Source organism: Canis lupus, chromosome 18 (genome assembly GCF_003254725.2).
Source record: "Canis lupus dingo isolate Sandy chromosome 18, ASM325472v2, whole genome shotgun sequence".
NCBI lineage: Eukaryota > Metazoa > Chordata > Mammalia > Carnivora > Canidae > Canis > Canis lupus.
Genome location: NC_064260.1, coordinates 53,335,308 through 53,362,132, shown reverse-complemented (window position 1 = coordinate 53,362,132; position 26,825 = coordinate 53,335,308). Strand labels below are relative to the sequence as shown.

At 48.2% G+C, this 26,825-nt stretch overlaps 2 protein-coding genes across 16 annotated transcripts in view; both read right to left on the bottom strand.

Annotated features, from left to right (window-relative positions):
- Positions 1-4,857: 4,857 nt before the first annotated feature.
- On the bottom strand, positions 4,858-10,440 carry LOC112659472 (phospholipase A and acyltransferase 3-like). 4 transcript variants are annotated; one of them, XR_003136341.3, is made up of 4 exons: positions 10,184-10,440; positions 8,572-8,830; positions 6,805-7,783; positions 4,858-5,325 (listed from the first exon to the last, which is right to left on the bottom strand). XR_003136341.3 is itself a non-coding variant. In XM_049096441.1 (3 exons), exons 2-3 carry the CDS (start codon positions 8,806-8,808, stop codon positions 7,688-7,690), a joined length of 333 nt encoding a protein of 110 aa, XP_048952398.1. In that variant the 5' UTR covers positions 8,809-8,830; positions 10,184-10,440; the 3' UTR covers positions 4,858-7,687. The 4 variants fall into 4 exon arrangements, 2 of the variants coding, with proteins under 2 accessions (XP_048952398.1, XP_025302101.1); XR_004806737.2 differs by having other exon boundaries at positions 6,805-6,996; positions 10,184-10,421; XM_049096441.1 differs by having other exon boundaries at positions 4,858-7,783.
- Positions 10,441-18,847: 8,407 nt separating this feature from the next.
- PLAAT3 (phospholipase A and acyltransferase 3) overlaps positions 18,848-26,825 on the bottom strand; it is a 30,674-nt gene continuing 22,696 nt past the window's right edge. For 8 of the 12 annotated variants that reach the window (XM_025446037.3, XM_025446036.3, XM_025446035.3 and 5 more), the window contains 2 exons: positions 22,297-22,465; positions 18,848-19,115 (listed from right to left, as the gene is read on the bottom strand). In XM_025446037.3, the coding sequence (XP_025301822.1) occupies positions 19,009-19,115; positions 22,297-22,465 (276 nt within the window). In that variant the 3' untranslated portion in view covers positions 18,848-19,008. Of the gene's footprint in view, positions 19,116-22,296; positions 22,466-24,600; positions 24,716-26,825 lie in introns of those variants that run through there. The other 4 variants (XM_035701743.2, XM_049096439.1, XM_035701742.2 and 1 more) reach the window with 2 other exon arrangements.

Here is a 26,825-nt window from a genome sequence, read left to right as displayed (position 1 = left end):
TTAGCCACCTCTGAATATCCCTCTGTTACCTTCCAGCAAGCTCTCCAGGAGGTCTCAGAAGTGCCAAGTCCCCATGTTCTTGTGCCTGCTCAGCCTGCCCCTGCCAGCAGCAACCCTACTGAATGGCCGCCCCATGTGACCATCCTCCACGGTAGTCACTACAGCCACTACCTCTCTGGCTTGAGGATGAGGGATGTTGCCCTCCTCCGGGCTGTACCTTCCCAGGCATGTGAAAGCTGGTGGGTCCCTGAATCCCCCGGCATGACAGAAAACAGGCTACAACCAGTCATAAGACTTTCCTGAAAAGTCAAGGCTATCAGAAGGTTGAAGGTTAAAAGAGTGTCTTACACTCGCTACAACCAAAGGGGGCCCTGCTCTGATCCCCAGGCTGAACTATCAGCCTCCATTTGGGGGTTCCAGAAGTGTCCATGCCTGCCTCACGGTGGTCAGAGGGCCACGCTACCCTCCACAAAGGTGGGCACAAATGGAAGGCCCAGAGACGCAAAGGCTTTCTTACTTCTTGTTATCTGTGACTCCCCTTCCTGGAACTCATTTCATGTCAAGATCAATTGTCCCAGCATAATGGTCAGTCCAGGGTATGCGTAGCCGGCACCACCATGTCCCACCCCTGTTTGCAGTCTCACGTATCCCTGTATCTACCCTTGATGGCAGTTCTCACGGTGAGACTTGGAACACTGATCCGTGAGGTTCTTTTACTAATATCCCTCTCTCCGTTAGAACTGCAGGGACCCCAAGAGGTAGTCCTGTCAGAGCTTGTCACACTGGGACCCCAGCATCCATCACAATGCCTGGCTTACTGTGGGTGCTCCATGAAAACTTGTTTGCTTCATACTTTCACTAATACATAGGAAAATACAACGATTATTCTCTGCGATTGTGAGAAAAACCTTGAAATGAAATAAAGTTGCAGCCCTCAATATAAAGTTTAACGCCCACTAGAAGTGTGTTGAGTTGCTGGAAAGTTTTAACATATGCTGGACGAGTTGTAGGCTCCCACCCTCTAGACTGACTTCCATGAATCAAATTCCACTAAAACGTGAAGATATATATAATTAATAAACCATAGTTGACCTGCATGTGAAAAGCTGACAAAATTGTGGCACTACCTCCGGACAACCCTTGGTCTCAGCACAACATTGTTTAGGGCTATAACCTGCTTCAGAGAATATGCATATCCACAGACTGTGTTTCAGTTCAAGGAAAGTTTAATAAGACTGCTGAGTGCTGGAGAAACGAGAACCCTGGAGTCCACGTGGCATGACTCTGATTGTCCCTTGACAGCATTCTGTCACTTTGGTAAGACAGCATCTCTGTCCTCACTCTCAGTTGTGGAACCACTGGCAGGACATAGGGAAGTCCCCCATGCTGCCCCTCCTGCCTCGGGGATGGCTGATGTTTTCCTCTGTGTGCATCCACGAGAATTTTCTAAAGGTAGCTGGGATCTGGAATGGCTGAGACATAGGAGGACAAGGGAACTCTCCGGGCTGCCAGCCAGCTGGATGTACCACAAAGTCATCCTCCAGGGGAATGGCCCTGTGCCACCCAGGGTGAGGGGACATGCTCAGGAGAGCCCCTTGCAGGGTGATGGCAGTGCTGAGAGCACCCGGCAGCCCTTAGGCAGTCCCTCTGCTGTGGGGAAGGGCCATTGTGCCACTTCACATAGCCGGTCACTAGACAGCTGCCCAGGTTATCACCAGACACTCCCATCTCTCTCTGTAGGGTGTGGGGGTAACGTCCCCTTATTCCCCACCTGTTTCTATCCTCCTATCCTGGTACCTGGAATTTGCCACAGTGAATTCGGTTGTTAGCCTTTGTCTCTCAGACAACATGTGCTTTCAATCTCTTCTGAAGCTGTTGGTATCTTAGTACAAAGTAGTCCTGTGGTGGCTTTCAGGACCTGGAAGGACCTGGAAGGACCTGGAAGAACTGGGACTTAGCAAGGGCTAAGTCTTGGTGTAAGGATATGAGTGAGGGTTGTGTAGCCTGGGACCAGGGCTGTTGTGGGGGAGGGAGGGTGTTCTTTGAAATGCATGGTCAGGGTGGGGAGGCAGTAGGGAGTCAGGAAAGAGGGATGCTAAAGAGAGAGGCAAAGGACTTGAAGATAAGCTCCCCAGTCCCCCCCCCCCCAGAACCCCTTGCATCCTACATGGCAGGAATGTCAGTCAGTCTTGTTCTGGGGGCTTCAGGAAGGCAAGGGAGTCAGAGGGCTCTGTGTCCACCTTTGGGGAGAGGCTGGTCGGGAAAGGAGGCAGGAGACCGGGATTGTGAGGATCTCCTCAGCCCTTCCCCTCGGCCAGACCCTCACCGCAAATGTTGGCACCTCCAGCTGCTCTCTCCATACCCTCTCTGTTAGCTTTGCTCTCTGGGCAGCTCTAGTGGACCTCCTTCCTTGAGGCTTTTCCAGAAAAGGGTCATCCTCAGTCCCTATGCACATTCTCCTGTTGCCTGAAAGACAAGAGAGGCTAGATTCCTCGCCAAGAACCCCCCCAGGGACAGCTGACCTTCGAATAGGAAAACTACAGCGGGCGGGGGGGGGGGGGGGGGGCAGTAGGCTGGCACTCTGCCTGAAAGACATCGGCTACGTAACTATCTTCATTTCTGATCTCCAGGTATGGTCTAACTTGCACACTGAGTATTGGAAATGGTTTATCCTTGGAAAAATTAAAGACGTGATCATGAGCCTAATAGGAGAGAGATGATGTCTCATTGGTGACGGGACTGCTTCCCATGACCCTCCCCGCCCTTGCAGGAGCACAGTGCGGGAGAGAAGCCCGGAGCCTGTTTCTTTAGGAATGGCCCCTGAACCTTGATGCCCAAACTGCTAGGACAGAGCGCAGTCCTAGCAGTCCTAGTCCCCACTCTGCTCTCAGGGCAGGCTGGTGACTGGCTCTGTGGCTCCTTGGTGAACACTTGTTCCATAAATGCCTACGTGTGCCATGGAATTTGGTCTGAGATTTGCTTTCATTATAAGCTGAGGGTGAGGTCTGGGGAAGCAGCTAGCTAACAGGAAGGCATTCAGACATTTCCATGGTCACCGGGGGGGGGCTAATTGAAACCTAAGAGCTGTGCAGGCAGGTGACAGCTCAGCTGATGTGCCACAGTGGGAGCCAGGGTACCGCTCCCAGAACTGCTGGTGTGGCCACAGCAGGCCCCTCACAGGTGCCAGGGTCCCTTCCCTTTCTTCACAGGGTAGGCCCTCCCCAAAGACTCAGGGTCTGGCCAGGTAAGGGGTGGGGGTGGAGGGACAGAGCCCTCTTGCTTCTCCCTCGATGTTCCTGATGCCTTCTAATGAAATGGGCATTTGAGACATGACAAAAATAGAGTTAGAATCAAATACTACATTTTCCAAAGAGCAGCAATAGGTTGGGAAATCACATCTTATGAATGATCTGGGAGCTCCAGCCTCTGATTGCAGTCAAGGAAGATCCCCTGGGTCCAGACCCAGGCTTCCAGCAAGTCTTGAGGGGCCCAGATTGGCACCGGCTCCACCCGCCCCCCCACCCCGAGCTGCCCTGTAATCAGGGGTGCCAGCCTGGCCTGTCACCCTCACATCCCTCCCAGGGAAACTTACTCTGGGGCCAAGTGTGAGCCGTCCCTCGGGGGCTCCTGACAGCCCCTGACCCAACGGCGGCCTATCGGAAGTCTGAGCTGGTGCGGCACTGAGTCAACCACACCCTAGGGACTGGACGTGGGGGCCCGAGGTTCCCCGGAAGCTGGGAGAGGCGGTGCTGAGATGACGGGAGAGGAGGGGCCGCAGGAGAGGTGCAATGTCAGAGACTCGGGGCCAGGGCAAGCCTTCGTGGAGAGGAGGCAGGAGCGCTGGGGGTAGAAGGGCCGGGGGCGGGGGGGAGGATGATAAAGGCAGAGAGAGAGAGACCAATCATTCGTGGAAGGAAGACAAGCAGGCAGGAAGGGGACGATGGGACACCTTCCCTCACTGAGGTGGCCTCATGCTCGTGGCCCAGAACTCGTAGACATGGTTCAAACCACTGAGGTCCCAGGCCCTGGCAGGCCCATGGTTCCCGTTCTTAGGCATCACAGGTGTGTCTCCCCTCCCCTTGGTGTATCCTCACACTGTGGAGAACACAGGCCTCCAGGGGCACCTTCTGGCTCAGTGGGTCAGGCTCCCACTCTTGGTTTCCACTCAGGTCATGACCTCAGGGTGGTGAGATTGAGCCCCAGCCCCACTTTAGGCTATGACTGAATGTGCAGCCTGCTTAGGATTCTCTCTCCTTCATCTACTTCCCACTCCCTTCCCACGACCACCCCCGCCTCCGGTGTACAGGTTCTCTCTCTCTCTCTCTCTCTCTCAATAAAAATAAGAATACTAGCCTCCAAGAAGAAACCAGAGGAAAGTGGGAATGGCCAGGGTACATCTCAGTGGAGCTGGAGCCTGTATGCACCTGCTCGGGCTACTGTAAGGACAGACCACGGACCAGGAGCTTAAAGCACAGACGTTGGTTTCTCACGACTCTGGCTACTGAAAAATTCAAGATCAAGGTGATGACAGATTCAGTTCCTGGTTGAAACTTCTCGGGTTGCAAATGGTCCGCTTCTCACTGTGTCCTCACATGGAGGTGAAAAAGAACTCTGGTCTCTCTTCTTCTTCGAAGGCGGCTAATCCCTCAAGGGTGGGGGGCATTCCCATCACCTCATCTGTTCCTACTCACCTCCCAAAGCCCTCTCACCTCCAGGAACCATCACATTAGGCCTTCAGCATGAATTTTAGGGGCACACAACCCTTCAATCTATAATGGAGCCAACTATGCCTTTAAAAGAATTTAAAGGAGATTTGATTTTTTTTTTAAGATTTTATTTACTTATTCATGAGAGGCACAGAGAGGGAGAGAGAGAGAGGCAGAGACACAGGCAGAGGGAGAAGCAGGCTCCACGCAGGGAGCCCAACGTGGGACTCGATCCTGGGTCTCCAGGATCACGCTCTGGGCAGAAGGCGGCGCTAAACCGCTGAGCCACCCGGGCTGCCCAAGATTTAATGAATTCGCGTGAGGTTTTTATTTCTCCAACTAAATGAATTTATATTTATTCCCAAATAAAATTTTCCTGTGCTTGTATTTAGCTTGGTTGAAATTAGCCTCAATGATCACAAAACAGAATGAAAACAATCAACCAAATTCCACGCCTGCTGGCCAAGCAACATTTCTCCGCACTAACTCGTTGCCATCAGGACAGTTCGTTGAACTTAATGCTTCTTCCACTGGCTTCTGGCCAGCTGAGGCCGGACGAACAACACAGCAGCCAGGAGAGCTACTGTCATCACTTGTCTGCGAGGGCCGCCTCAGCAATCTGCAGCAGAAGAGAAAGGGGTCTGACCACAGAAACACACACCAGGAACCCTCAGCTCAGGGGGTGCCTGGGTGGCTCAGTTGGTATCTGCCTTCAGCTTGGGTTATGGTCTTTGGGACCTGGGATGGAGCCCTATGTCTGGCTCCCTGCTCAGCAGGAAGTCTGCTTCTCCCTCACCCTCTGCCTGCCACTCCCCCTGCTTCTGCTCTCTCTTTCTCTCTCTCTCTGTCAAATAAATAAATAAAATCTGAAAAAAAAAAAAAAAAAAGAACCCTCAGCTCCGGAAAGACGCATCTGGCATTGGTCCTCTCAATGGAACCGCAGGCAGAACAAATAGGAGCAGGGAAGGGGGATCCAAGAGGGCGGGAGGTGCCTGGTGAGGAAATGATGAGAGGAGGAAGGAGCTATAGGTGTGGACACTCCAGGGAGTAGAGCTCATGGTCCTGTGGTATGGACAGCATGGGAAAGCCCCAGCGGTGGCTGCGGAAAGGCCAGAGGGCCAGGGGTGAGTGTTCTAGGTCAGGACTGGCCAGCCCCAAGCCTTGAAGCAACTGTGAAGCTGGGGACGGTGGCCCTGTGACGCTGCCACTCTCCAGGGCTTGAGGGCCGGAGCTCTCCTGGCTTGCCTTCGCTGCCCCAGGTGCGCGGCCTACCTGCAAGCACATAGCAGGTGTTCACGGTTCACCTGCTGAACAACTGTCTTGACACTGAGTAGCACTGAGGCTCTGCTTTTATGAAATAAGCTTATCTCACTTGTGCACTGAGGGGAAAAGGGCTCTGGGAAAGGAGGCAGATCCTCTGGAAACACCGGATGATGAGGTGGAGCCGAGAGGATGATGCCTGAGGATGGGTGGACAGGGAACAACTGCTGTGAGCCTGGGGGCCCGGCCCTGCCCCCGCCTCTGTGACCTGGAAAGCAGGGCAGAGGAGACTAGAGGCAGAAGGGGACAGCGAAGTGGGGGACTGGCTGCTTTCCAGGGGTCGAGGGACTTTGCAGGCACTCTAGCTTTCTTAATCTGCCCGCAACCCTGTTTCTATTCCTGGTCCCTTCCCATTTTGTGGAGATGACAGGGTGGGCAGCAGAAGTAGTTCACAGGGCTGGCAAGTGACGGGGCCCGGGACCGCCCGACCCGTAGTGCTAGTGAACACACTCAGCCCTTCACAGCCAGGGGAGCAAATGGTCAAAACAGCCACCAAAGAGCAGATTTCTGTGACTTATCTATGAATTTGAACCTTGTGATGATTGGGGAAGGAGAACTGCTTCATTCAGACACACGCAGAAACTTTCCCAAGGGTCCAAGCCACATGGTAGTAAAAGCAGTGAGGACAGATGGTATTCAGCCAGTCCGATGGGCACAGAGGCGACTGGGCGTTTCCCAGCAAGCAGGAGGGAGAGGTGAGCAGGTGCTCAAGACGGGAGGCGCCAGCATGGCCAAGGGTGGGGCAGGGTCCGGGCCTGAGGCCAGCGCAGTCCCCTACCTGGCAGGTACGGAAGGTGGGATCCTACCCTCCTCCAGAGACTGGGAGACAGAGGCTCTGTTCTTCCTGATGATTATATTCAAAGAAATAGCTTCCAGGTCCTCGAGACAGACACATCTCAGTTGTAAGAGATACATACGTGTCTCCCAGGCGGAGGACGGATTCCTAATCGTAAGCCCTTTTTAGGAAATGCTGGAAGAAAGGGAGGTCAGGGGCCTATGGTCAGATGTTGGCTGGAATAGACGGTAGATTCTCCTGGCAGCGCTGAGCTTTTTCAGGCAGGTATTCTGGGGAGCTGGAGTCAGCTTGAGCACCTGGCCTCATGTGGCAAGAAGCCCCACGAGACTCTGCTTGTCTCCTGGGGTGACATTTGGATGCACTCACCCTAGGCTGCAAGTGCTGCCGGGTCTCACAAGCCCCCACTCTCAGAGATAGAGAGCAGAGTCTCCAGAGGCAGAATCAGGAATGAGAAGGAGAAAGAAAGGCAAGTTAATGAGCCATCTTCAGGGGAAGGAGTTCGGAAAGAGAGGCACCAGAGTAAGGGACAAACCAAATAAAAGAAGTGGCTCACCACGCCTGGGTCCCTCCTGCCCTCTTGATTTCTCACCTCCCAGAAGAACAGCTGAGGGACAAGCTCTCTCAAAAAGTCGGGGTCTTCCAGATTGACTGTTGAGGCTTATCACAGTCTTGGGACAGGCTTCTAGACAATGACTGGGAGCCACCCCTCCGCACCTCCACATTCCCCACCTCACCACCCCCTGCCATTCCTCCTGGACAGAGGCAAGCCTACCCTCCTCAGCCCAAAGGAGAGAGAGCCCATCACAGGGTCAGTGCTGGGCACCACACAGCTTTCCCACTCTGCCCCCAGCCAGGAGCAGCGCCCTCAGTTAACAGCCTGCTCTGGGTGAGGATCCTCATTTCTGGAAGGTAAGGCTTCTCCTTGTGCATGTCCCTCTGTCACCAGAGGCCTCCTCCCACTCTACAAAAAAAAAAAAAAAAAAAAAAAAAAAAAGCCTAACCCTCAGCCACCCTAAATCCACAGCACACAGCCTAAACTCTGAACATTCCTGGATGCCAACAGGGACGATGAACGAAGGAGCTGCCCCTGCCCACAGAGGATTCTGGAAGCAATCTGGAAGCACAAGCCCATCTCCAGGGAGGTAGCTCACAACTATTCCCTCTGCCTACCTTCCTTATTGCCCTACTCCCTGGCAATCTCCAGCTCACTTTCCAGTTTCAGATTAATGAAGAGAATTAAATCAGACTCAGCTCAGGTATTAGCTCTTCTGTGAAGCCTCGCTTGACCCGAGCCTTTGGAGAAGAACACACCTGGGTTCAAATCCCACCCCTGCCCAGTGGCTGTCATGTAGCAGGGACTCAATCCCTAATTGTTGAGTGAGCTCAGACAGGCTGCATACACCGTCTAAGCTGGTTTCCCCGTCTGTAAAGTGGGATGGTAACACCTGCCTCTGGGGCCGTGACTAGGGTCCATCTCGGGACCTGGTGGCCAGCGAGGGCTGGAGAAGCGAGCTGACCCCCGTCCTTGGCCGCCACCCCCAGCAGTCTGCAGTGCCTCGGGGGGGTCGCCTCCACACTGCTGTCCCCACCCCAACCGTGACATCCTCAAGGACAGGGATCCTGTCTCTGCTCTTTGATCTTATCCGTGCCTCCCGTCTCCAGCCCAGTCCAGTCCACACTGATGTGCTGCCACAGTCGGTTGAGGGACAGGCTGGTTCTTGGGGCTGAGGACACAGGCTGAGGACGCACCCGGTCACTGCGGGCCACCCCGTAGCGCAGCTCGTTCACAAAGTGCTCGCGGTTCTCACAGGGCAGCGAATAGGGCAACTCCTGCCCCACCGGCTCCTCCGCCCGCTGGACGATTTTGCTGGGCGGCAGCGGCGAGTACTTGTCATCGTGTTTGTTATTAATCTGGTACTTGTCTCTCCCGACCACATCGTACAACAGCTCCTTCTTCACCACGGCCTTCTCGGTCAGGGTGGACATGACGCTGCCCCTTCCGTGTCACCTGGGAATTCACAGAGCAGACATGGTGGGTTCAACCCTGGGCAGGCCCATGGGCTCCCCTGCAGCCCCAAGCAGGCAGCCCATCGCCCTTGGCATCATCAGTGAGGATGGGCCATGGCCAACCTGCCTGGCCCCCAGCTCAGAAACAGGAGGGACCCACACCTGGGTGACCTTGGAGAAATCACCAGGAGCCCATGGGCTATGGTTTCCTCACTGCTAAAGCAAAGGACAGGAGTCTTTCTGAATGACCCCATGAGCTCAGATGCTCCTGCAAGAGTCCAGTGCAGAGCAGAGGAGGCCAGAAGACACCCAGGTCCTCATCCCAGTTTCCTATACTGAGCCTGCGACCTAGAGACCGTCACTGAGCCTCCCTGGCCCACAGCTGTGTGGCCCCAGCAGGCTAGAGTGGCATTTTGAAACAGTAAGAAAGGAAGCAGTAGAGGAGGATGAAGCCTGACCCCAGGGCTCCAGCCCCTAGCTCCGGCTCACTCACCAGGTCTCGGGCAAGTCCCTTCTCGTCTCACTAGCTTCATCATTTACAAATTGAAGGGACCAGGCCTGGCAGTGTCCACACTCTCCCAGCTCAGCCTTCTCCAGGAGGAAAGACAGGAGGGAATTCGGCATCTGGCCAAGCCCTGCCCTGGGGCTTTCCCGAGCCCCCTTTCATGACATTCCTCTAGCCCAGGAGATAGGGGGTCTTCTCTGCCCGGCAGGGTGCACCTGAACCCAACCAGGCAAAGTCATGTGTTTGAGTCCTACTGCCAGGAAGCAGAGGCCCTGGGACTGCAAGTTGGTTCAGTGGAGCTGGGAGACCTGGGGTCGGTAACCATTCAGAGGAAGTCTTTGCTTCTTAGTCCTGTTTGTTCCTCCAGAGCAGCGAATACATAGGGGTGGGATCCATGAAGGGTGCTCCTCAAATGCAGTGGGTTGCCTGGGAGTGAACCCCATTTTCTAGTGGAATAGCAACAGTTTCGGGACGCCTGGGTGGCTCAGTGGTTGAGCATCTGCCTTTGGCTCGGGTCGTGATCCCAGGGTCCTGGGGATTGAGTCCTGCACTGGGACTCCCCTGGGGGAGCCTGCTGCTCCCTCTGTCTATGTCTCTGCCTCTCTCTCTCTGTCTCTCATGAATAAATAAATAAAATCTTTTAAAAAAAATAAAAAGGTCAACAGTATCTCCACACAGTTCCTGCTAGAGAGGAAGAGCAGCTGACACTCGGAGCAGGCAAGACAAGGCAGCAAATGGTCAATGAGCGCCTCCGACACCAGACACTGAAATGAGGATGAGTCCATCATCGTGCAATCATTCACACTCTCCACCTCAACCCTTGTGCTTAAACACAAAATCTGTCCTTACCCAAAGGAGCCACATGAACCACATAGCCATATCTCACATAGACGACCAGGGATTGAAAGCCAGTGGGAAAAGTCTCAATCAGGTCTCCACGACTTGGTCTGGGATTGGCCTGCACCAGAAAAACCAGAGACAGACAGAGATGAGCCAGGGAATATTCTTAGTTGGAATATACTAGAGCCTGACCTATAAGGAGCCCAAGCCCAGCCTGCAGATTCCCTCCATCACCTGTAGGAAACGGGGAGGGGCTCTCCTCACTCAGGTGGGAAACCCTCCCACCACTCTTCTGGTATCCACCAGTTTGTTCTCTAGAGTCAGCTTCTCGGTTGTCTCTTTTTTCCACCTGTGTTCGTTTGTTTTGTTTCTTCAATTCCACACACGAGTGAATTCACATGAGTCACCTTCTTTGACTTATTTCACTTAGGATTATACTCTCTAGATCCATCCATGTTGTTGCAAAGGGCAAGATTTCATTCTCTTATGGCTGAATTCATTCATTCTTTTATGGCTCAATCATATATATGTATATATAAAATCTCGCTACTTCATTATCCATTCATCTTTCAATGGATATTTCTGCTGATTTCATAATTTGGCTATTGTAAATAATGCTGCAACAAACATAGGGGTTTATGTGTCCTTTTGAATCATGTTTTTATATTTATTGGGTAAATACCCAGCAGTATGCTTACTTGATCGTAGGATAGCTCTATCTTTAATTTTTTTAAATATTTTATTTATTTATTTGACAGAGAGAGAGAGAGAGAGAGCACAGTAGGGGGAGCTGCAGAGGAAGAGGAAGAAACAAGCTCCTTTTTGATCAAGGAGCCTTACTGGGGGCTTGATCCCAGGACTCTGGCATCATTACTTGAGCCAAAGGCAGACACTTAAATGACTGACCCACCCAGGTGTCTCTATTTTTAATTTTTTAAAGAGATTTTATCCATCTATTCATGAGAGACATGGGGGGAGAGAAAGAGAGAGAGAGAGAGGCAGAGAGAGAAGCAGGCTCCATGCAGGGAGCCCGACGCGGGACTCGATCCTGGGACTCCAGGATACGCTCTGGGCCGAAGGCAGGCACTCAACCGCTGAGCCACCCCGGGATCCCCTATTTTTAATTTTTTTTTAAGAACCTCCATACTGTTTTCCACGATGGCCACACCAGTTTGCATTCCCACCAACAGTGCAGGGCAGTTCTTTTTTTCTCCACGTCTTTGCCAACACTTGTTATTTCACCGTGTTTTTTATTTGAGCCATTCTGACAGATGTGAGGTGATATGTCATTGTAGTTTTGATTTGTGCAAAATTAAAATAAAATACAATGAAAGGCAACCAAAAATAAAAGATGTATATGGCATATATATACATATAATAAACATATAAAAAAGAGAAAAAAGGAAATAGGAAAATATCTAGAAAAAAGGAATACTGAAAGACCAAAAAATATACAACGCATGAATGCTTATCCTGTTTTCCCCAAGAGCTGAAGCTTTGCAGTTCTCTAGGATCCGAATCCTTGGTGCTCCCAGGTTGTTCCTACTGGTCCTCTGGGGGAGGAGCTGTTGCTCTGATTCTCAGGCGTCCTCACCCAGGCGGATCCCCCCCAGCCAGGGGTCAGGCTCAGTGGAAGCCCCTCCAGCCTCCACTAGCTGGCAGTGTTTTGCTCCCTTTAGGCTTTGGCACCCACCAATGCGGGGTGGGGGGTGGGGGTGGGGGGTGATGAAAATGGCAGTGCCCCAATCTCTAGCCCCAGAGCTGAAAGCCCTAGCCCTAGCTGAAAGCCTAGCCCTAGGTGGGCCCTCACAGAGAAGCAGTCAATCACTCTTGGCTTCCTGGTTTCCATCTACAGTCTGGGTTCACCCAGCCTGTGGCCCAGCACTTTTGTCTCAGTCCCACCACCCTATTTGAGACTCTAAACTTTATGGACTCTTGCAGCAGCACCTGTCCGGCTCCTGATGGGGAGTGGAGGGGTGGGAGGTGGGGCAGCAGGGAGGAGTCGGGGAGTAGGGGAATATCTGGAGGGGGTTACACCACTGCTTGGAGAGCAGCCCCCCAGACCATGGGTTGGTTCGAGGTTTACGGCAACCCCCCATCTGAGAGCTGGTGCCAGTGTTGCTGTTTGCATCTGGCCTCCCTGCTCTGATGCTTGGGACCTTTGCTTCCTTCAGGCACCCCTGTCCCGTGACCCCAGGGATCCTGAGACCATGCTGTCCCACCCGGGATTCTGCTTTGCCACCCGAGCACCTTCCAGCCAGGGAGTCGTGTCCCCCCACCCCCTACCCCTGTAGCAGACTCTCAAGTTCTGATTTTGTGCTGGCTGCTTCTATGACTTGGTGGTAGCACCTTATGCAGGCTCCTCCCTTGGCCATATCCTTCATAGATTATCACCCTGAATTCAAGTCTCCTCACCACCTACCCTGCAAAAAAGTGGTCACTTTTCTATTGGTAGAATTGCAGCATTTCTTTTCTCAGATCTCCCATTGATTTTGCCGGTGTTCAGAATGATTTGATGACTCTCTAGCTAAATTCCAGGGACCAGATGGACTTGGGGTCCTCTACTCCCCCACCACCTTAACTCTTCCCCAGTCTTGGCATGCCTTTCTGATTCCACTTGTCCCACTGACATTCAAGAAAGCATAGAAGTGTGCAAAGGAATGACGGTGTCACTTATTATGGGGATTACTGAGAGAGTTCCAATTTCTATTCTTTTAAAAAGCAAAGACAATAATTCCTCACCTGTGGATCTTGATGTTATTGCTAGCAATAACTTGTACTTCATAACTGGTGGCTCTACTCTGGTGCCACGACTCAGGGGTTGAGGGCTGTTGTTCCTGAGACATTTCCATCAAAACTTGAGTTTCACACCTTTTCACCTGAAATTTCTTTCTAGACTCCCTCTTTTTTTTTTTTTAAGATTTTATTTATTTATTCATTAGAGACGGGGGCGTGGGGGCGGGCAGAGACACAGGCAGAGGGAGAAGCAGGCTCCATGCAGGAAACCTGATGTGGGACTCGATCCCGGGACTCCAGGATCACGCCCTGGGCCAAAGGCAGGTGCTAAACCACTGAGCCACCCAGGGATTCCCAAGAGTCAGATTCTTAACCACTGAGACACCCAGGTGCCTTGTGACAGGATGAGGCTTAATGATAAAGTCAGAGAGGCATTTAGGTCTTGCTCATACTCGGCCTATGCCAAGGGCTCAGGCTTTTCCTCTGGGGGATGGATATAGGAGCCATGTTTTGAGCAGAGGCGTGATGTACTTTGAGCAGAGGATCGCTGTGGCTATTTAGAATAGATTTTTAGGGACAGGTGTGCATTTGGTGAGACTGGTTATGAAGCTATTGCAAAAATCCAGGTGAAGCTAAATAAATAAGTATTTATAAAATGCAGAGAATTACATGCCTAGAAAAGAGTATGTGCTTAATAACTGTGGGCCATTTTTATTACGAGTACTGTTACTAGTTATTATCTTCTTTTCACCATGCAGCAGTTTTTATGTGTTATTCCTGTAAAATACTCTTTCATGAATATGCCAGAGTTGAATGTAATTCTTGGCATGTCTGTTTTCTTTTCTTTTCTCTTTTCTTTTTTCTTTTCTTTTCTTGTCTTGTCTTTTCTTGTCTTTCTTGTCTTTCTTTATTTATTCATGATTGATGAGGAGAGAGGAAGGCTCCCCTCAGGGAGCCTGATATGGGACTTGATCCCAGGATCCCGGGATCACAACCTAAGGCAAAGGCAGATGCCCAACCATTGAGCCACCCAGGTGCCCCTTGGCATACCTTTCTTTTTTCTCTTTTTTTAAAAGATTTATTTATTTATTTATGATAGAGAGAGAGAGAAAGAAAGAGAGAGAGAGAGAGGCAGAGACACAGGAGGGTTGGCATACCTTTCTGATTCCACTTGTCCCACTGACGTTCAAGAAAACATAGAAGCATGCAAAGGAATGACGGTGTCACTTATTACGGGGATAACCCTGAGTTAGTTTTAATTCCTATTCCTTTAAAAAGAAAAGACACTAATCCCTTAACTTTGGCTGTTAATGTTACTAGTAGCAATAGCTTGTACTTAATAACTGGTGATTCTTTTCTGGTGCCACGACTCAGTGGTTGAGGGTTCCTGAAACATTTCCGTCAATACTTGAGTTTCACATCGATTCACCTGAAATTTCTTTCTAGACTCCATCCTTTCACACATTTTTTTGAACACCTGGTTTGTGTGAGACAGTGGACCCAGTGCTGTAGACATGTTAATGTTTGGGGCAGACATAATTCTTTATGGATCGTGTCATCCAGGACCCGAGAGGTCATGAATGAGTAGGCACAGGTGATGTGTGAGGGCTGCTGTCACTAAGTACCACAAATGAGGGGGCTCAAGATATCAAAACTGTATCGTCTCACAGTTCTGGAGTCTGGCAGTCAGAAATCAGCTGTCGGCGGGGCCATACCCTCTGTGAGCCTGTGAGGAAGACTCCGTGCTTGTTCCTACCTCGTTCCTGGGGGTTTGCTGCAGTCCTTGGTGTTCCTTGGCTTTAGCCATAGGGCTTCAGTATCTGCTTCTGTCTTTCCTCTGTGTGTCTCCTTGTCTTCACATTGCATTCTTCTCCCTGTGTCTATGCTACTTTTTCTTACAAGGAAACCAGTCCTGTTGGCTTAGGGCTCACCCTGATGACCTCATCTTAACATGATGACCTTGGTGCAGACCCTGATTCCAGTATGTTTCCTGGTGGAGATCCTCTCTTCAGTCTATGCCTTCTTCCTGGAGGCTGAATTTGGCTCTATAAATTAGGAATATGATATCGGTGACTCTAGTAGTCTCTGTATTTTTAGAAGTTAACAGCGTATCCCTTATGAAATTAGAAATGATGCTGTTCTTGCCAAAAATTGGGCACCTTGGATAAGGCTGAAGTCTCCCTTCCCCGTCCCCAGAGGTCACCACATATCATATCAGGTTTGAATATATCCTTCAAGTTCTTTTTCTTTGTAAACACATATATATCCCCATAGGAAGTATAAAACGTGACAACAAGTCTTAGGCAAATCCTTTAAGACATACGTGTGTTTTGGAATTTGAAAGTTTCTGGATTTCAGATAGAAAATACGGTGCATATAATCAAGAGGTCAGGGACAGGAATGGGCAGTCAGGTAATACTTCCTAATGAAACATGTTACTGTTTCTGCGGTGGAAGCTATGACTGATGCATGGGATGTGATAAATAAAGCTTATTAAAAGCCTCACATCCGCTCAAGCCATGTTTTCCTTCATGTGATTTGCCACCTACCTTGGGTTTTTAGAGCTTCTTTGGATTTTAGGATTACAGAGAGGAGAGATCCTGGGTTTTGTAGTTTTGTATGTGTGTTTCGGTTTTGTTTCTATATGGTATTTTGTACGTATTAGGCACTTTCTTTTTCTTAAACATCATTTTATTGTTTTAACACAGTAATGTATATAGTTACACACATAGATTAAAAGTCAGTAGCATTACAGTGTGCATAGTAGAAAAGAACATCCTTTGGACCTCCTACTTCCTTTCTCCAGAGGCAATCACTTGTCCTTTGTGTTCTGCTCTTTGTTTCTAAATTTTTCAAGAACATACTTTTGCTCCTTCTGGATTTTTACAATAGAAATAGCAATGACTTCTTTGTAAAATTAAGGCTTAGCATCTTTACTGTTCTCCCACCCTCACCCACAGTTTCCTTACCCTCATCCTTCCAATAGTTACATCACTATTTTGGCCAGAAACGGTATTTGTAGTTGCCTTACTACATGGGTATATTTATATGGTCTTCCTCACTGAGGTTTCTTGTGAATTATGGTAGAATTTCTTGTAAGGAATTTCTGTATCATCTTCTTTGTTAGTTAAGTGTTCCGTGTGCTCATCACTAATGTATCTACAAGGAATAGGCTCCTAACACCTCTCAGGATGGTCTTCATTCTTCAGGCTTTGTGTTCTTTCTCCTTGGGGAAGCCTCACTCCTGGGCACTGGCTTCTCTTCCTCTCCTCTGGACTGCCTCTTCTAAGCCATCCTAGCAATTTCTCCCTCCTCCTTTTTTCCCTTGATGTAAACTTCCGAGACCTGCTCTTTTAGCAATTTTCAAATAAACAATACCTCATTTTAACTATAATATCGTGCTATACATTACATCCCATGACTTACTTATTTTATAGCAGAAAGTTTCTACCTTGTAACCCCCTTCAGCCATTTAGCCTCTCTACACTACCTCTGGCAATCAACTACTTGTTCTTTATCCATCACTTAGTTTTTTTGTTTTGTTTTGTTTTGGTTTGGTTTGTTGTTGTTGTTTGCTTATTTGGGGTTTGGTTTTGTTTGGTTTTAGATGCCACATATAAGTGAGATCATACAGTATTTGTCTTTCTCTATCTTATTCCACTTAGCATGATACCCTCAAGGTCTATCCATGATGTTGAAAATAGCAAGATTTCCTTCTTTTTACGGCTGAATAATATTCCATTGAATATTCCATAGATCACATCTTCTTTATTCATTCGTCCATTGATGAATGCTTAGGTTGCTTCCATATTTGGCTATTGTAAATAAGGGTGCAGTGAACCCAGGGGTGCAGGTATCTTTTTGAGTTAGTGTTTTTGTTTTCTTTGGATAAATACCCAAAAATGGAAGTGCAGGATATGGTAGTTCTATTTTTAATTTTTTGATGAATCTTCATATTGTTTTCCATAGTGGCAGCACCAATGTGCATTCCCACCAACAGTACATGAAGATTTCCTTTATGTGCTCTAAAATTTCTTGAAGTAGAACGGTTTTCTAGCTATCAATTCATTACTGATTTCTAATTGAATCGCATTATAATTAAGATAATCTTTATGTTATCAGTCTCTTGAAATTTGCTGAGACTTGCTTTAGGGCCCAGGATATGGCCAGTTTTTACAAATGTTCCTTCATGCCTGGTCAAGAAGAATCTGTAGGCCACAACTGTACTATCTATATACTATATGGTGCACTGTTAGGATATACTGTGCCATATGTATGAAATCAGCTTGTTGGTAAGTTTTTCAAATTTTCTATATCTTCACTGATTTTTGTGTCTCTTGATTTATCAGTTTCTAAGAGCGGTGTATTGAGATTTTCCCCCCATGATGGAGAATTTGTCAATTTCTCCATGCCATAGGCCAACATTCTCAGTATGTATTTTGAGATTTTTATTAGATGCAAACAAATCGAGAATGATTATATCTCCCTAGTGGGTTGAGACTTTGCCGGAACCTCTTGGAGTGTTTTCTTACACCATCAACCAATCCTGCGATTCTCCAGACACCAAACGGATGTTCAACAATTCATTTCAATTTTGACAGTGATACCTGGAGCTAGCACAGACCCCATGGTAAGGGCTTAGTCTCACAGGATTATAGCCCCTGCTCCTGCTTTCAGATGTCATCCACAAGTCCAAGGCCCCTGTCCTTCTATCCATAGGTTATACATTGGGGGTTCCCATGATCCCTATTAGGTTCAATGACTTGCTAGAACAGCTCACAGAATGTGGAAAGGCACTTATGTTTTGTTTTGTTTTGTTTTAAAGGTTTTATTTATTTATTTGACAGAGTGAGATTGAGAGCGCACAAGCGGGGAGCGGCCAGCAGAGGGAGGAGAAGCAGGCTCGATCCCAGGATGCATGTGTTTACTCTGGACCAGATTGGGTCAAGCAGGAGGCAGCTGGCATGGAGCCACTGTGAGTCCTGCCCAGGCTCCCATCCAGTCTCTAGACAACCAAGATCAACAAAAGAAACTTTTGCAACCAGATGGGAAGCCTTGCCCTGTGGATGGAAGGCCAGTTTGTCCCAGGAGAATATTTCTGAGGAAGCCATGAAAGCCTCCTTCAGAGAAATGGCGACTTTGAACATCTGCCAAGTCCAGCAAGCAGTAGCAACAGTACTCAAGTGACCAGCCATGACAGGTCTTGCCTCATCCCCAAGCCCTCCCAGGAGGGCTCCACCACCAGGAGGCCAGTCATGTGGGCAGCCACAGCCAGGAAGGTCTGAGGCAACTCCCCACCATGTGACCCATCCTCCTGGGCAGAGCTGATTGGCCCATGAATAGGATGAGCTGGAAAGCCAAGAGCCTCAGTCCATGGGTAGAGTGAAACTGAGGGGATCCAGGAAGAAGGGCCCAGGAGGGGTGTGGGATCGGATTTGGGGCTTGCGGCAAGCCCAAGCGGAAAGGAAGCAGGAGCGTTGGGGAGTAGGAGCCACAAGGCAGAGGAAGGATGTGGAGAACAGAAGGAGATACAGGAGGTTTCCACAAGATTGGGAAGAGCATCTACTGACTTTCCTTATGGCAGAAGTTTGCTTTGGTTCGGGTTTTACTTCATGGAACATCCATAGACTCCAGCTGCGGAGTCCTAGAAACCATGCTGGCTCTAGTTCCAGGCCAAGGATTCTAGGTGTCCAATGGTCCTTGTTCTTGCATTATCAGCCAGGTCTGTGCATCTCCCTTGCTGTTCCCCTGTTTCCCCACAACCAGAAATTCCCATTACTTGAAAGAACTAGAGCTGGACTGTCTCCTGCAAGATCAAGAATGCAGCCACAAAGAGAAAGTAAGAGAAAACCACCAAAGGGCCACAGCACAATCTGGTGTGGCCAGACACAGAGCCCAGCTGTGCCCTTAATAGACTTCACACCAGGCAATTCCTGCTGCATTTCTTCCAGTAAAATCCTCCCCTGTTGGGCTTTATTTTATTCTGTAAAAATAAGCCTTATTATAAAACAGAATGAAATCCACAAACCAAACCTCAAAACCTCTGGTGCAACGAGACCTCCTAAATGTATAAAGTCACTGCTGATAGGATAATCCCTTCAACTTATTGCTTCTGCCGCTTGTTTCTTGAGAACATGACTCCAATGAGGCCCATGGCTGCCAAGCCCACTCCTGCGATGCCAGCCGCCATGACGGCATCTCTGACCTGCAAGAGAGAGCAGGGGAGGTCAGAGCCCATTGGGAATCCGAGTACGGGCTGTACATTCAACAAGAACATTCAACTCAAGGAGACTTATGCACCCCTTGGCCCACTTGACAAACCCAGGAGTCAACAAATATTGGCAGAGAAATGAGGGCTGGCTGGGGAAAGGACAGCTGCATGGAGTCAGCTGGCCAGGGCAGTACAACCCAATCCACAGTAGGTATTTAAAGCACACAAGTCCCCAGGGGTAGTAGTGGAATGGATGAGATGAAGCCCAGATGGCTGACATCCTGTCTGGCCATCGGGGAGCCCTTGAAGCAAGTGTGAGATGGCCCAGGAACTGCTCTCGAACACTTACTAGGTCACTACTGTGACTCCAGGAAGAGCAAGGACCTCACCTGTGTCATTTATCTTGTTCCTCACTGCATCCTCCGCACCCGGCTCTGCCAGGCACAGAGGTGCTCTTTATGGGTTCTTATATAAATGACCCACTTAGGAGTAGTAGTGACGCGATACTTTAAATTATTAGTATTTCTGACTTGTATTGCTCATATAGAAAAAAAGAAATGTTGCAAAAGTAAGAGTAGATCTCAGGGTAAAAAGTGAACACATGTCAAATTTCACTCCCTCCTGAAACCTACCCAAGAGTAAAGTAAGGCATTTGTTTTTTTGTTTTTTGGGTTTTTAAAAAGATTTTATTTATTTATTCATGAGAGACACAGAGAGAGAGGCAGAGACATCAGCAGAGGGAGAAGCAGGCTCCCCACAGGGAACCCAATGTGGGACTCAATCCCAGGACCCTAGGATCACCCCCTGTGCCAAAAGGAGACACTCAACCACTGAGCCACCCAGGGTTCCCAGTAAGGCATTTGTTTTAGGTGTAATTCCACAAGGACCTACAGAACTCTAAATTCTAAAGCAGCAGTGGGAAAAGTTGAGGATCAATCCGAATTATACAACAGGAGACTTGGGAAGGGTCAGCTATTTGCAACAGCAAATACTTCTGGAAACAGCAGAGAGAAAGAGCTTCAGCTAGATCCCCAGATGCCCCCACCCCACCTCCTGCCCAATGACAGCAGAAGTCTGAAGGTTTATTCTCTGCGGAGGATGAAGAAGACTTGGGGGCCTGGGAATCGAGAAGCACACATGAGGATGCAGATATCATACCAAAAACAAGGGACTGGGAGACCATAAACATGCTGTGAGACTCTTGGCCTTCCTCCCTCTCTCTGCTCCCCCAGAACTTTACCTACCACACCAGAGTCAGGAAAACTTTCCTGGAGAATCTGACCAGCCCAAGTGGAAACAAAAGATATCTAAGGTGCCTGGCTGGATCGGGCGGGGGAGTATTCGACTCTTAATCTTGGGGTGGTGAGTTCGAGCCCCACACTGGGTATACAGATTGCTTACATAAATAAACTTTAAAAAAAGAAGAAAGAAAAAAAGAAAGAAAGAAAAGATACTCATGCCAAGGACTCCCAAACTGTCCACCTTTATCATCCAGGAGGGAAACTCAAAGTCAACAAGCCACTGTCCCCTTCCAGTTCATTCAAAGCTTCCATTAGGCAGCAAATCCCCCACCTTTAATCATTGGCAAATGACCAAGAAACTAGACATCTGAGAAGGACCTATGAAACAGAAGACAGGGATGCCTGGGTGGCTCAGTTGGTTAAGCGTCTGCCTTCAGCTCAGGTTATGATCCCAGGGTCCGGGGATCGAGCCCTACATCAGGCTCCCTGCTCTACAGGGAGCCTGATTCTCCTTCTTCCTCTGCCTGCCACTCACCCTGCTTGTGTTCTCTCTCTCTCTCTCTCTCTCTATCTCTGTCAAATAAATAGAATCTTAAAAAATAAAACAAAATAGAGAGCAAAACAAATAAAAAACAATCTGAAGAAACAGAAATCATATCTAGAAAACATCTTTTTAAAAACTATCATCAGAGAATAAAAGAACATATTGCATCCAATAAATAAGAGCAGGGTGCTATAGGGCACCTGGGTGGCTTAGTCAGTTAAGCGTCTGCCTTCAACTCAAGTCGTGATCTTGGGGTCCTGGGATCGAGCCCCGTGTCAGGCTCCCTACGCAGCAGGAAGTCTGCTTCTCCCTCTTCCTCTTCCCCTCCCTCCATTTGTGTTTTCTCTCTCTCAAATAAATAAATAAAATATTTTTTAAAAAGAACATGGTACAATTCTTAGAAAGTACAATGGAAATGGCAGAGTCAATAAAAAGTTTGAAAGATAAAGTTGAGGAAATCTCTAGGGAAAAAAAATATACCAAAAAGATAAAAACACAGAAAATAGAAGTCAAAGATAAAAAATAAGGGATAATCCAGGCAGTCCAACATCTGATTAATATATGTTCCAGACAGAAATAATATAGGAAACTCAGAGGCGAATCAAGAGTGAAATAGTTCATGAAAATTAACAGGACTAGGGATCCCTGGGTGGCGCAGCGGTTTGGCGCCTGCCTTTGGCCCGGGGCGCGATCCTGGAGACCCGGGATCGAGTCCCATGTCGGGCTCCTGGTGCATGGAGCCTGCTTCTCCCTCTGCCTGTGTCTCTGCCTCTCTCTCGCTCTCTCTGTGTGACTATCATAAATAAATAAATAAAATTAAAAAAAATTAACAGGACTAAAGGACATACATTTTCAGATTGAAATGGTGCTCTGAGGCCCCTCTTAGTGGATAAACGTAGGCCCCCACCAAAACAAATTACTGTGAAATTCTAGAAAATTGGATAAAGAAAAGACACTGCGATTGCTAGAGCAGGGGGAGAAAAATAGGAAACAGGAACGATCAAGAGTTCGGATGACTTTAGATTTCTCCAAAGAGATGCTGGAAGCAAGAAGACAGTAGAACATTGCCTCCAAAAGTCCAAAGTAAAACAGTTTCTAACCTAGAGTTCTGTACCCAAACCATAAAACCAAGTGGAAGAGTAAAATAAAAAATAATTCAGAAATGAGGGTTTCGGGATCCCTGGGTGGCGCAGCGGTTTGGCGCCTGCCTTTGGCCCAGGGCGTGATCCTGGAGTCCTGGGATCGAATCCCACATCGGGCTCTCGGTGCATGGAGCCTGCTTCTCCCTCTGCCTGTGTCTCTGCCTCTCTCTCTCTCCCTCTCTGTGACTATCATAAATAAATAAAAATTTAAAAAAAAAAAAAAGAAATGAGGGTTTCAAAAAACATACCTTCCATACATCCTTTTTCAAGAAGCTGCTGAAGGAAGTTCCACCAAAACAAGAAGGTGAACCAGGGAAGATGTGAGCCACAGAAGAGGGCACAGCAGCGCAGGAGAGGATAGAAGGGAACTTGAGAGCGATGGGGAGGGCAGACTCCAGGGCAACAACTTTGTACCAGCTGTAGAGAATAGGGGTAAGGAGACATATGGTCCCTCTCAAGGTGTCTATGTCCTAATTCCAGGAACCTCTAAGTATATTGTGTTACATGGTTAAGGGGGAACTAAGATTCCAGATGGAATTAAATTGCTAATCAATTTACCTTAATAAAGGGGGGAGAGAGATAATCCTGGATGATCCAGGTGGGCCCAGTGTCATCACAAGGTTTCTCAAAAGATGTAAGAGAGAGTCAGAAGCATCAGTATCATGCAGTGTGAGAAAGGCTCAACTGGCAATTGCTGGCTTTGAAAATGGAGGACAGGCCACAAGTACAGGAAGCCTCCAGAAGCTGGGAAAGACAAGAACACAGATACTCCCCTAGAATCTCCAGAAAAGAGCAGAGCCCTGCTGGCATCTTGATTTTACCCTGTATAGTTATTTTCAGACTTCTGACCTCGGGAACTGTGAGACAATAATTTTGGGGTGTTTTTCGCCATGAAATCTGTGGTGATTTGTTATAGCAGCCATAGGAAGCTCATACTGTAACCAAACCAGAGGGCAGAGGTGTGCCCCCAGAGCCTGGTGGCCCCGTTATTCCAGTGCTGTTTTTCTAATCAAAGGCCACTTCTGAGGGATGTGGTCTACCTAAATTGAGAGAAAAACAGAGAAATAAAGAAATGAAGAGCTCATAGAACCAGGGAATCCAATCCAAGAGGAAGGCAAAGAAAACCTCAAGAATGACAGACAAGGGAGGTCCTGGGGTAAAGCCATGCAGTCAGCCGAGAGCCAACCAGCATAGACAGCAGAATGGCCATCTCTGGGGATGGAGGTGTCCAAGGGGAACATCTTGAAAATGATAGACTAGTGGACATGATTTCCCTTGTGGAAAAGTATACGGAGAACTGACAATAGGTACAAGGGAAAATGAGTGATGTAAGGAGATAATTATCTTCAAGAAAAAAGAAACCCTTCCCCCCCAAAAAGAAAATTCATAATACACTACAACTCTCAGCTGTGCAGGGGATCCCTGGGTGGCGCAGCGGTTTGGCGCCTGCCTTTGGCCCAGGGCCTGATCCTGGAGACCCGGGATCGAATCCCACATCGGGCTTCCGGTGCATGGAGCCTGCTTCTCCCTCTGCCTATGTCTCTGCCTCTCTCTCTTTCTCTCTCTGTGACTATCATAAATAAATAAAAATTAAAAAAAATAAAAAATAAAAAAACAACTCTCAGCTGTGAGTAAAATTTACATAAACATAACACAAACACTGAATGTTAATTTAATAAAAATATATAATATAAAATGATAGGGAGAGAATGGGGAAGGGGCAGGAACAATGATTTAAACAGTTTAGTCTTAAAAAATAAAAAAATAAAAAAATAAAAAATAAATAAATAAACAGTTTAGTCTTCACTTAGCATAAGAAGTTGTCAAAAGAGCATATCTAAATTTTTCTTTTTTTTTAATTTTTATTTATTTATGATAGTTACACACAGAGAGAGAGAGAGGCAGAGACACAGGCAGAGGGAGAAGCAGGCTCCATGCACCGGAAGCCTGACGTGGGATTCGATCCCGGGTCTCCAGGATCACACCCTGGGCCAAAGGCAGGCGCTAAACCGCTGCGCCACCCAGGGATCCCTAAATTTTTCAAATAAAAAGATGGTAGCAGGGCCACCTGGGTGGCTCAGTGGTTGAGCTTCTGCCTTCAGCTCAGATCATGATCTCAGGGTCCTGGGATCAAGCCCCACTTTGGACTCTCTGCTCAGCGGGGTGTCTGCTTCTTCTTCTCCTTCTGCCCTTTCCCACTTGTGCTCTTGCACTCACTCTTTCTCTCTCAAATAAATAAATAAAATATTTTTTTAAAAAAGATGATAGTATACATATATTGCTTAGAAATTCAGAAATAGGTAAATGCCAAACTGAAAGAGAGACGAGTGGTTGCCTGGGCAGATGGGGAGGAGTAGAGAGAGGTTTTTGTTACAGGTCTTTTTTGAGTACTGTTTGTTTGTTTTTTTCAAATTGTGTGCATGCATTACTTTCAAAATTTAGAACTTAAATTATAAAATATTTTCCAGAAAAAAAACAGCAAAAGACAAAGAGATAGAAGCATGCATAGTAAGCCCAGAAACCTGATACCAAACCTTTGTGCACCTGCTAACCTCAAATGCCAACAGCATGTTTCCAAAACTTGAAAAGGCAAGAAGATGAGGAGGAAACCATCCCATCAGTGAGGCAGAGAGTATGGGAGTTTTAGGAGGATAAACAGGTGACGTCCTAATAAACAAGCACAGGAAAACATCACTGACATAGCACATAGGCAACTAACTACATGTTACACAGATCTAACAGAAGCAGATGACTGCTGATGTGATAGTTTGGCTTTGTTAGGGGGCTGCTGAGTGCACACACACACACACACACACACACAGCACAGAGCTCAGATTCATCCTTCACTTTGTTTGAAACATTCCCCCTCCCCTTTGACCTCTGGTCCTTGACCTGGTTTATTTCACATGCCTAAAAGCGCACTCACGCATAGCTACTGGTGGTTCAGACCAGGGCTTGGTCTGCCTCTAATAAGCTTTCAGTAATTAGGTCCGGTGTGGCTAGTTCTTCTTTTACTTCAACAATTATGTTTGATGTACACAGCTCTCTTTGTGGACAATTCGAAAACCTGACAGTATGCCACAGACCTAAAACATGAGGGCCAGAGACTCAAGCTCCCAAGGCATCAAGAGCCTCAGACTCAATGTCAAGAAAATGCCTTCTGTTACTGGGTGCTGAGGATGCACTCCGCACCTTAGAAAACATCCCAACGCAGAAGTCTATTGTCTTAATTTGCAATCTGGGGGCATCTGGGCGGCTCAGTGGTTGAGTGGCTGCCTTTGGCTCAGGTCATGATCTCGGGGTCCTGGGATCGAGTCTCATGTCTGCCTCTCTCTCTGTGTCTCTCATGAATAAATAAATAAAATCTTAAAAAAAAATTTTTTTAATTTGCAGTCTGTCTACCAGGCCAGTGTATGCAGTGGCCCTTTCCCCAGCTCCTTCCCCAGTCTGTGAGCCACAATGTCTTTATAGCCTGCATGTATAGCAGCAACACTGACATGAACAAAACACAGTGGAAACAATTGAAATCAGCAGGAATCAGTGAGAAAGCTCGACTTCTTCCTATTTCCAGCACTATCCAGGCGCAACAGCTCCTGTGACAATGCAAAGGGAGAGTTTGCTGTCATAGCCACTGCCCCCAAATAAAGGCACAAGTCCCCAAATCAGCAGAACTGTACTTTTTCCCACATGCGGCATTAAAAGAGTGTCACGATCAAGGATGGAGAAATTGCACCCATGAACAGAGCCAGGCACTTAGGCAGAATCAAGAACGGCAAAGAAAAAGATGTCTCATTATCATTTGATGCCAAGAAATCCAACGAAGCCCATGGACCCCCAAATCCCAGGAATTAAAAGGATGAAAATACAAACTCTGTACCCAAAACTAACACACCCTTACCTGAGACGGTCAACTATGCCCTCACTCCCCAAGCACAGCTTGCCTCGATTGTATGCTGTGGCTGCCAAAACCCCCAAGGACCATTACAGAGAAGAATCTGGAGGTCTTCAATGGTTAAAAAATATAGATCTTGGCGCTGCCCGTAAATGTGCCCACCATAGCCATGTGCACTGTCAGGAAACACACCAGTGTCATTTACATCAGTTGGGATCCAGACCTGGCGTTCCAAGCAGCCAGAAGCCACAACAAGGTTTGGAGGAAGCTCCTGACCTCCTGGGGTTTAACTGCCACTCAGTCTTGAGCTTTCCTTCAGAGGTCATCAAGCATGGCTTTGTGGCAGCAGGGGTCCTGGAGGGAACCTGCATGAGAGCATCTGTCCCCAGAGCCTTTCTAGCTAAGCCATTTGTCAGGGTGGGAGAAACAGTTTGCAGATAATGCAGGAGGAACCATGTGGCCTTTGGTCTTTACAGAACCTCATGGAGTAAGAACAAATGAGGCAGCAGCTTCATACAAAAAGTACTTTGTCAAGGAAATCAACAATAGCCTCACTGAGCACGTGCTGCACAAAGAGCGTAAGCAAATACAAGACCATGGGCCCTGGTTAGTCCTGAGAGTGCATATTCTACAGGGGCCGTGACCGTCCCCAGAGAGTCAGCACCACGCCCAGACTTCCCTGCTGTCCATCTCCTAGGGGCCAGCCTGCCAGGTGAGCCAGGCCTGGGAGCTGATTACAAGATCTCTGATCATGGGAACGGCCGCTGGCATGCAGCACAGGTCTTAGAGCAGGATATTATGGACCAGCAAAACTCCCATCATTAGACATGCTAAGAAATCTGCTTTTTTTTTTTTTTTAATGTGGACAAACTGAAATTCTGTTAA